The sequence below is a fragment of the Adiantum capillus-veneris genome, chromosome 29, assembly GCF_014529385.1.
Source record: "Adiantum capillus-veneris isolate H3 chromosome 29, ASM1452938v2, whole genome shotgun sequence".
NCBI classification, from domain to species: domain Eukaryota; kingdom Viridiplantae; phylum Streptophyta; class Polypodiopsida; order Polypodiales; family Pteridaceae; genus Adiantum; species Adiantum capillus-veneris.
Window position 1 is genome coordinate 53,999,278 of NC_140959.1, and position 10,546 is coordinate 54,009,823.

Genomic DNA, 10,546 nt, shown 5'->3' on the forward strand with positions numbered 1-10,546 from the left:
CTCTCTTCCTGCGTGTTAAAACAGGGTTTTGAAAAATTTGACAGGAAAATGATGTTCTAAAATAACGAGACTGAATTTCCGTTTCTGGACAGGCGAGGAGAGAGGAAAATCTGTTTCATTTTGCAGCTGGAAATCTTTTTTTCCCCCCAAGAAACTTGGCAAACTTAGAACATAAAATTTAGAGGTAAATTGCAAAATGTGTAGGTGGGGTACAGGTTTTTTTCGAGCTGAAAAATCAAGAATAAAAGAAAGGGAAAATTACCAAATACCTCTCTAATTTGTAAAAAATTCCAATAAATTTCAAAAATTCCCAAAATACCTTTGTATCTATTTTCGTTGGATCTTCAAGATTTTCTAATCTTTATTCTTGTTTGACAATTGAGATCAGTTTGAGTGCTTAGCATGTAGTTTTTTGCAAATTACCTCGCAAAAAAAGGCAATTATGTCTAAAAATAATGATGGAATTCATCTCCAAAGTGTACAGAACCAACTCAAATTTTAGTTTTAGCATCCTGCATAGTAGTAGACAATTATGAAAAGCTACAAATTTTTTTGTTTTTGGAGAAATTTACTCTCACTAGGGGTATTTTGGGAATTTTGGAAAATTTGAAGGGCGTTTTGGGAATTATGAAAAATTATGGGGATACTTTGGGAATTTTTAAAAATTTTGAGGGGTATTTTGGGAATTCCACAAATTAGGTGTATTTTGTGGGCCCCTCGTATTTTCAAAATTCCCAATCTGCCCACAAAATACACCTAAAATTTCCCAAAATACCCTTAAATAATTTGAAAATTCCCAAAATACCCCAAGTCCTAAATTAAGCAAATTGGAGAGAAAATCGTTCATATGCATTCAAGCTTTCGACACCCAAGGAAGGCAGGTCAAATCTCCGCTACATATAGAGCAAAATCGCAAGGAAAATGTGGTATGGCTTCCTCATACAAAATGAAGCCAAATCCCCGCTATAATCGGAAAGAAAATCCCTCACATGCTGAGAGTAATGCATTAAAGCTTTTGACACAAAATGAAGGCAAGTCAAATCTTCCAGCACAAAATGAAGCCAAATCCCAGCCACATATCGAGAAAATAGAAAGAAAGGTCCTCACACGCATTGTGACTTTCCCGTACAAAATGAAGCCACATCCCAGCTACATATTCAATCTGCAATTGGAGCTTTGCAAGAACGTTCATTGTGGCCAAGACCACCACAACGAGAGCATGTGAATGTGAAAATACGCTTTTCCTTGAAGCGATCCTCATTTCTAATACGAAGTTTTTTAGGACGCCCAGGTGGCCTACATGTGGCAGGTAACCGGTTTCAATTGATCACTAGCATCTTCACTTGCATCCACAATTGGACTTATGACACCACTATAAGTGTTACAATAGGCCTGCAAAGCATGTGCTTTATGTACATACGATTGAACACACTCTCTCTTGAAGAGAATAGCTGCAATAGCATGAGCACATGGAATTTTAAATGTTTGCCACTTATTACATGAGCACGACCTTGTACATACATCAACAACACATGTTTTTGTACTTGTCAAGATCTCAAAAACCATATCACTAGAGGGCAAGATTCGGTATTGCCGAGCTCTATTTCCAACCTCACGCAAGTTCTTCTCTACGTTTGCAACCAATGCAAATTGTGCTCTATCTCCCAAAGACTCACATGCCTTCTTTCCCTCCATTCCACGTGCATAGAACCAAGCTGTTAGTTGGCGACGAATGATATCAAGCATAGATATGATAGGCTTATCTCTAGCCTCAAGCAACCATGCGTTCAATGACTCAGCAATGTTGGATGTAAGATGCCCATAACGCTTTCCTTTAAAGTGTGTCGTCGCCCAATGAGATGGGGGTGAAGTGGTCAATAAGTACTCCGTCGTGGCAGGACTTATAACTCTCATCCCCTCGATAGCCGCGTTGTAGTCGCTCATAGTGTTAGCATAAGCTGCTACCCAAAACAATCGAATAAATTCTCCATTGTTGCATTTCTTCTTGAGGTTAGCATCCAAATGACGCATACAATATGCATGCTCACATCCTGGAAAGACGAGCTCCACAGCTGGGAGAAGACCTTTTTGCTTGTCTGATACAAAAGTAACCGCATAGACACTCACCATACAATCATGTACATTTTGCAAAAACCACACCGAATTGTCTTCATTTTCCGCATCTACTACACCAAATGCTATTGGAAACAAGGCCCCCATAGCAGCAATCCCCGTGGCTGTCAACAAAGCACCAAGATATTTGCTTGTTAAGAATGTGCCATCCAACCCAATAAAGTCACGACAATGCGTGAAACCAGTGATGCATGCCCCGAATGCAAGAAACATTCGAAAAAAACGACCTTCAGTGTTTTTCTGCAGATGGGCAACAGTGCCCGGATTGCTAGCCACAAGCTTGTCGCAATAAGACTGAAGCTTTCCATAAGATTTTGCATGATCACCATGAATAATACCCAAAGCAAGTTGCTTCGCCTTCCAAGCAACCTTGTACGAAATTGACACTCCAACTTCTCGACGCAAATCGGCCATGAGCTCCTTCGGCCTATACATTGGATGGTCTCGAAGTTTCTCTACATACCTTGTTGCAACCCATTCAACAGTGGCTTCCTTGTTTCCAAGTTGTGTAGCACCACCACAAGTGTGGTCATCATGAAATGCCTTGACCATACATCCAGGTCCACCAGAGACCAAAGACGCATGCAAGCGCCACATGCATCCCTCTGCCTTGCAGACAACTGTATATTTGGATCGATCACGCTTGGCATGCCTAAGCTCCACATGAGACTTGATTGCTTGTTCTTGAATCTTTGAACGAAGCACATCGAGAGATTCAAATTGAGCACCAAGAGAAAGAGTTGCAGAGACGGTAGCATTATTCTCTGATGTATTTGCATTACTCTCAGCCATGGCTTCCCTCTTCTGTGTATCCGCAATACCACACTTGTTTACATACAAACAACAAAGAGCTCTTGCATCAATATGTATCTTGCACTATGCGGATGCACATTTGCCTTGCACATAACCATGCCCATACATCGCACTCAAGTCTCCCCTCGTTTCTTTGAGTTGTCGACCTCAAGGGCCATGTAAGCAAATTGGGACTCAGAGCTGGCGAGTGTATTTGTAGCAGCCGGCGAGTGTATTTGCACGACAGTATTCCCTGCTGCTCGTTGGCGAGTACCTTTGCGCAACAGCTCGCTGGTTTTCGCTCAGTTTCGGACGAAACCGTAAACAAACATAATACGATGGGCTTTTTGGGAATAATGAAAATACGATGGGCGTTTTGGGAATTTCCGCAATTTGGAAGGGCATTTTGGTAATTTACCCAAAAAAAAACCAAAAAAATGGCTCTGAGGACTCGTCTGAGACTCTGACGTCACGCTCTTTCTAGAATCCCCCCCCCCCCCCCCCCCCCCCCCCCCAAAAAACAAAGAACCCAGCAAAACAAAACCCTCCTTGCGTATTGAGTCTTGACAATGGTCACATGCCACATGGTGGTTCAAAACCACGACTGTGGAGTCCCGGAGTCACGAGTCTTCCTGTCTCTCTCTCATCACAGGATTCTCTCTCTCTCTCGTCTCGAGACACACACATACAACACCTACGTTAAAAGCAGCCCACTATCAGCAAGGGACAATTGTGGCTTTGGAAGCTGGCACCTCAAAGCTCTGTCTCTCTCTCTCTCTCTCACGCGCACACACACACACACACACGGGCATTGGCAAAGAGACTTCTCTCTGGGGACAATTGTGGCTTTGGAAGTTGGCGCCTCTAAAATGGAGTAAACGCACTCCCCCCATCCCACACACACCCACACATTAGCATAGGCAAAGAGACCCTTTCGCATCATTCAGATTGGCAGGGCAAGGAGAGGTTCTCTCTGTGCTTTTTTGTTGAGCGTGAAGAAGCCTTTAGCCTTTGGGCCCTTTTCTACAGATAGACATAAACCATGACAGGTAATTACCCACTTACAGCAAGGGGGGCTACTTCCTTTATGATGGCAATGCACACTAAAGCGGCAAACAGCATCAGCTCTCTTCTCCTAGTTGATTGTGTCATAATGTCGTTGAGGCCTCCCACTCATTGCCATGCCTCCTCTACATGAATCCCATCATCCTTGTCTGCAGGTACAACTGCAAGGGCTCAAAAATTGTTCCAAGGCAACCCCATTTTGGGTAAGGGGCTGTTTTGCTTCCTCTTAATCAACCCTCAGTAGCACTTTGCTTTTCAAGGTAATTCTGTCTCCTCCATCTCTCTATCTTTCTCTTTCTTTCTTTCTTTGTCTCTCTGTCCTTATTGTCTGTTCTGTTGCAATGTGACTCTGGAAGACCTTATTGCTTGACCTATTTTGCCACTTGTCTATGTCATGCATCATGTTGGTGAATAGTGCCACCTCCTTTTTGCAGCTTAATGCATGGCCAAATGCTTAACCACACCTCCATTCCTTCCATTTAAAGCTCAGTTTGTATGGCAACTTGCTGGTTGCAGACACCATAAAGGCAGCAATTCCAAAGTGCCAATTTTGCACCGGCACATTTGCGCTCTCGAGGGGTCATCCAGACTCGAATAAGATCGCAGAGACGACATTTGACAAGGCAAATTTTATTAGAATTCCACATGGGTATGGTGCTGGATCAAGGTGTCACAACGGGCTCCCACATGCAGGATTGCACTCTTGAAGCATGCCTTTCCCCTTCTTTGGGCTGGCTCAGCCCTGCTAGGATCTCCTTCTCCAAAGATTTCTCCCCACACGAGCTTGAGGCTGTTGGGGGAGCTGTAGAAGGCATGAGCATCAAGGCCACAGGAATGGACAGATCAGGTAAGGATTCCATGTCGGAGTTTGAATTCGCCATGGCTGCACTTGAGTGCAATCAGAATTCAGAAAATGGAAAGCACATGCTTGCAGCTGATGAGCTCTTCTTTAAGGGAAAGCTTCTACCACTCTATGTCCCTCAGTTCTTTAGTGAAGATGTTGAGCAAAGGGGAAGTGGGCAGCAGCAATTGGAGCAGAAGTATGCACACAGATGCTCTGATTCGGACGTGAATCTGATGTCATCGTCATCGTCCTTGTCTTCATCCCTATCATCATCCTCATCGTTATCCCATGTACGGATAAATCATGGAACATTGGCATCATCTAAAGGAAATGAGTCTACGAAAATGTTCTCCCCAAAAACTCCCAAATGCTCCACCAAGCTGAGGGAGCTGTTTGGTCTGAAAAAACCGAAGGCTGTGCAGTCTCTGATGCCAGCAACGTTGAATGTAGTGAAAACTCTGCCAAAAAGTTCGAGCAAGCTAAGAAAAACAGCTACAGAGGCCAAGACTCCCCTGCAAACATTGGGCAAGGCAAAGCGTCTTTTCTGTAGATCTGATGATGGCAGGACCAAGGTGCCTGAAGGTCGTAGCTCCACATCAGAACCTCTTCTCCTAGATGGATGTAATGGTATTGAGACAGATTCCATGCCATCAATCGGGTGCCCTGTTATCTCTCTTCTGCCCCAACATCAAGCTCATCATCAACAACTGTATAGCAACAAGCCACACATAATGCACACCGCACACACTTCCTCTCTCTGCTCTCCCATCACTCGGATGCAACGAAGCAACAGAGTAAGCGACCATGTTGAGGACGCATCTTCAAAAGGACCCTCATTGCAGCAGTTGAGAGTGTTGAGAGAGGCGAAGAACACAGAGAATTATGTGAGTGCAAGGACCTCAACATCATCCAGAAAGGTCCCGATTAAGGAGGATCTGAAACCAGCTATCTACAGAGGGCCAAGAAGGCCATCTTTTCAAGGGTTTCCGTATTATGGAGGGTCAGGCGAATCGAGCCCAGCAAGGAGGTCATCGGGTGCGATGAGTCCAGCAGGGAGCTCAGGGCAATGGAGTCCGGGCCGATACTCGTCAGGGGCATTGATGAGTGGTTACAATACAGCTTGCAGCTCATGTCGGGGCAGCCCAGGAAGGCACTCGACATCAGGGGCAACCCCTTGCTACAGCCCTGGGCGGCACTCTGTTGGAATTGAGCCGCCTACATTAACCATGTTGGACACAAGACACGGGAGATTGATGAGAGCAAAAAGCTTAGAGAGATGCAGTAGCCATAGTCCCAAAAGCCTGCAAAGAAAGTATGATCAAATGAAAGCAATGAGGCAAAGAGACGCTTGGCGTCCTGGCCTTGAGAGGTCTTCCTCATACAACAATATGGGCAGCGTGAGGGTGGTCCCGGTGCTGAATGTGCCTCGGGTTTGCACCATCAATAGGTCATCTAAGAGCAATGCATGTGGGCACACTCACAGCAATTGCAGTAATGCTGGGACTGGTGGGGGTTTTGGAATTGGCCATCTGTTCTCCACAAAAGGTTATGGTGGCAAAGTCCCTGCCTCCTCAAAGCTTCCATTGTCGAGTCGGAGGCGGGATTCTCACCGTTGATTGTATTTTACTCGTCTTTAGCTCAATTTTCCATTGCTGATTTGAATGAAGAGTCGTACTTTTTCTTAGCATACTTGCCCTGATAGTACTGAGGGACCATCAACAAAAAAGACTGTGTCTCAAGCTTGCTTGTTTGATTATATGATACGTTGCTGCTCGTGTCTGGCATTTGGTGAACATGAAAATTGAAAGGTGTGTGGCAATTGAGGACAGCGGATGTAGTTTTAGTCATCACATGTTTCTCGGGGTTTCCGTTTTCTCCCTCGGAAATGGATTGTGAATGTTGAGAGCTTTGTCAATGGTGTTGGGCGCATCCCTGCGAATGGGCAAGACACCAAGCAAATGGAACTGAGGTCGACTTCATATCCGCCTCAATTGCCTTCTGAGCTACCAATGTTGCAACTTGGTTTTGAGCATGTTCTCAAGGCTTTGAGAGGTCTGGTAACAATAGAGTTGGTTGAGATGTGAGTTTCTCTTTAAGCTTAGTGAAAACTTGTCTCTTCCTAGCAGTCCACAAGCATAGTTGTGGCCCTCAAATGGCTTTGAGAGAGAGAGAGAGGCGTGGCTTAGATAGCCAAATCTTCAAAAATGGTAAGCTCAGACTCAATTTGAACACATATACCAAGCTTAAAGAGAGAAACTCATATCTCAACTAGGTTTACATAGATTGAATTGGAAAGAGGTTCGTTTCATTCATGAAAATCCTAAAGATTAGAGAGTTTTAAATTATGTCTTGAACGCATGTGATATGGGGGGTTTACATATAGGTAAACTGGCCAATAAAAAGCTGGGTCTTGTTGAAGGACCTCCTTAGGTACGCGGGCGAGTAATGAGACGGTTCCCAACGAATGGATGCGTCTACCCCCAATTCTAATAATGCATGAGTGCCACTTCTTGGACATCTGAACGTGGCCAGGATGGTTAGCTTAGTTGGGAATGAGTTGAGGCCGTCGGATACACGCTCGATTTGCGTTGGCATGAAAGTAGTAGAAATGGGCGTAGGCGGATGTGCAACTCACCCTTCTTTTTTTTTACATGTGACTACAATGATTGTATCAGATCTCCCTATGTGAAGTGAAGATTGTGTCGATGCTTGTGCCTCAGCTAGGTCCTTCTAGCCCAAGCCAATCGCGCCCCTCCTTGTTGAAAATGGAGCAGCGCGGACAGATTCCGCCCGACGGCATGTTTAAGGTGCTTAATATGGCCCCTTTATCCTACCCCCATTTATCACCTTGCACCAGTATAAGGACACAAAGAGCTCGTTGGTAGAGTGGTTAGATCGGGAAACATTTCAATCTCCATTGTGAGATCTCGAGATTAAGCCTTGTTGGCAAAACGGCACATTACTCGTCAGAGTGTCTCGCTTTAAACCCCCAATTTTGTTACACTAGAAATCTTTAGCAGTGTTGTACGTCGTCTCTGCACTCCCGATCGTGCTCAAATTTTTCCTACGTGTAAATCTCACCTTTAGCTTCGTTTTGCACTCCTCCATGCTTAAAACGGTCCACAATGTGCTATGCAATCCTGTCGCGGCTTAGGCAGCATAGTGAACCGCCCGAGTGTTGAGATTCGTCCATGGCTATAGTGCCATTTCAGCCTTTTAGCCTCATGAAGTATCATGTGTTTGAGGACATTAATCATTGATTTGGAATGCCACTCTTGATACCTCCAATATTGTAGCAAAGCATGAGTCCTGGATCGCCGGAAACCCTTCAATTGCAACCCAATATAGTTCAATGTGTACTCTAGGGGTGAGCTAGGCCAATGTTGGAGGTAAATTGACATTATTTGGAGGTTTATATACTAAGTTCTCTCAAACTTTATAGATTTTCTTGCTTTTTAACTTGAAATCTAGAGGTAGATGTCAATAAGTGGAGGTGGAATTGCACTAAGTTTAGCTCTTTTGTTTTAAATATAGCTTCTTTCCCAACATTGCTTGTAGATGCCTATATGGCATGCATAAGGCTGGTGCCGCCTAATTTCTAAACAACTTGCCCTTAAAAAAAAAATCCCATAAGCGCAGTGATTAGAAAGAAACCAATTTACATCCGAGTGTAGTGTCTAGGAAAGTCTTTTTTCCTAAGCAGTTGGGTATCCTCCTTGTAAAGGTGCATATGAGAAATAATAGTAGAAATTTCCAAATTTGTAGGATTTTGGACTACTTTCTTGTATATTTTACCAGCTTTTCTCCCCTTTTTATGGTTTACATCGAGCTAATCTCTTGCCAATCTTGATATTTAACCGGCTCAAGGCTAAGTTGAGGGTGACCTTTCCCAAACACTGCCCACATTGTTTCGGAAAAGTGTGCCTCAGCTTTGCCTCGAGCCGATTGAAAAATCGAAACAAGTGGTTGAAGGAGGGGGAGAAGGAGAAAATATAAAACAGGCGGTTGAAGGGAGGGGGAGAAGGAGAAAATCCACTTTCAAAATTTAAGGAAATAGAGTTAGATTGCAAAAAAAGCCGATTAATTTGGAAAATTTCCTCTTTGATTCTATCCTAAAGGGAATTTTGTATGTTTGTGAAGTTGATTTTTCCCGAACAGTGATTATCGATGAGTACTAGAGATGGATAGCACCGAAGTAGATATCAAGAAACATACAAAACAAGTTTTAAAGTGCTCGAAAAAAACTTAGGATTAGTGTAATCCCACCCACAAATTTTGAGATTTACCTCTAAAATTTTAAAATTTGAAGGTGAGAAAACCTTAAGATTTAGAGAAATTTAGTGTACATCAATCGAGACATGCTTAGTAAAATTGGGGGGTTGCCTTCATGCAGAGGGTTGTGATTAAAGCATTACAAAATTAGGCCTTCAGACTGCAGTAGATGGAAGGTTGTGTCTCATTCAAGGAGCTCTTAAAAGCTGTCAAAGTCGAGCGATCATTTTTGGATTTTTTAATCACAACAGCAGCACGTAATCTAAAGGATGCTTTGCACATGAGAGTGATAATGGCGGAATGAGTTGGATTCAATGAAGATGATGGGAGTTGTTGTCTGTCTAGTACACTCTCTCTCTCTCTCTCTCTCTCTCTCTCTCTCTCTGTAGTAGTCCACGCTCTCCAACTTCCAAGCGTGCTAGCTTGTGTGTGTGTGTGTGTGAGAGAGAGAGAGAGAGAGAGAGAGAGAGAGAGAGGTCCCAAGCATGCTGGCTTTGAATGAGCTCCACTCCTACAGAAGCGAGCGCAGCCGTTCCTAAAATCAGCAGTAGTGGGCCTTACTTCTGAAAAGGGACATCCACAGGTTCAAGCTGAAGCACTATAAGGCTTGGAGCAATCGTCAGCTAAGGGACATCCTCTTGGCCCCAGTGGAGTGTGTACCTTATGGGTCCAAGTTGGTATGCAGAATGTGGAATGCCTGGAATGCTCTTAAAGCTTGTTGGAAACCTAAAAAGGAAATCTTGTCTAACTATTGCTCCTTCCTGCTAGACTCCTTCTGGTTTGGTTTTTTTGTAGGTAAAGCTGATGCTGTTGCTGGCAAAAGAGGGCAGAAACTCTTTAAAGCTGGAATTAAGAACTGGCAAGACTTGCTAGAAAATGGGGTTTTGAAGCCTCCTCACTTGCTACAAAGAGATTTTCACATCTCTGAAGCAGATGCTAACTGGTGTAGACTGAGGGCAGAGATGTGTATGGCATGCTGTGCTTTACCAATCAGAGCCTCTCATACCACCTGCAAACTGTCCCATATTACTCAGCTGATGATAAAGCAATTCAAAGTCAAAGGAATAGTTGAGCACTCTCTCAAGCAAAAGCTCAACAGACTGTGGAAAGTGTGATGGAGCAGTAAGTAGTGGACATATAGATTCAAGTGTCTATGGGCATTCCCAAGCTCTAACAAGCATAGTACTTTATTATGGCTTCTCATGCATCAGGGAATCTGGACAGCCAAAAGAGCTATGAAGGCTGGTCTTGGAAATGGGAAATGTAGCAGATGCAAGGTGGAGTTGGAAGACTGTTGTCATCTCTGGTTTAATTGCAATGAAAATAAACCCATCATCAAACTGGTGCAGAATGTTATCTCACAAGTCTCGCTGAAAATAATGGATTACAAAGACCTGTTGTTGGGTAACTGAAAAGGGTTGGATGTACCTTTATGGAACC

At 43.8% G+C, this 10,546-nt stretch overlaps 2 protein-coding genes across 3 annotated transcripts; one reads left to right on the forward strand and one right to left on the reverse strand.

Annotated features, from left to right (window-relative positions):
* Positions 1–1,296: 1,296 nt before the first annotated feature.
* On the reverse strand, positions 1,297–2,925 carry LOC147419211 (uncharacterized). The gene has a single exon (XM_086505788.1). The coding sequence runs from the start codon at positions 2,923–2,925 to the stop codon at positions 1,297–1,299; it is 1,629 nt and encodes a 542-aa protein (XP_086361914.1).
* A 600-nt stretch (positions 2,926–3,525) lies between these two features.
* LOC147419212 (uncharacterized) lies at positions 3,526–6,521 on the forward strand. Of its 2 annotated transcripts, none has more exons than XM_086506109.1 (3): positions 3,526–3,974; positions 4,146–4,250; positions 4,425–6,521. In XM_086506109.1, the coding sequence occupies exon 3, from the start codon at positions 4,636–4,638 to the stop codon at positions 6,448–6,450; it is 1,815 nt and encodes a 604-aa protein (XP_086362235.1). In that variant the 5' UTR covers positions 3,526–3,974; positions 4,146–4,250; positions 4,425–4,635; the 3' UTR covers positions 6,451–6,521. The 2 variants fall into 2 exon arrangements, with proteins under 2 accessions (XP_086362235.1, XP_086362236.1); XM_086506110.1 differs by having other exon boundaries at positions 4,507–6,521.
* The last annotated feature ends 4,025 nt before the right edge of the window (positions 6,522–10,546 follow it).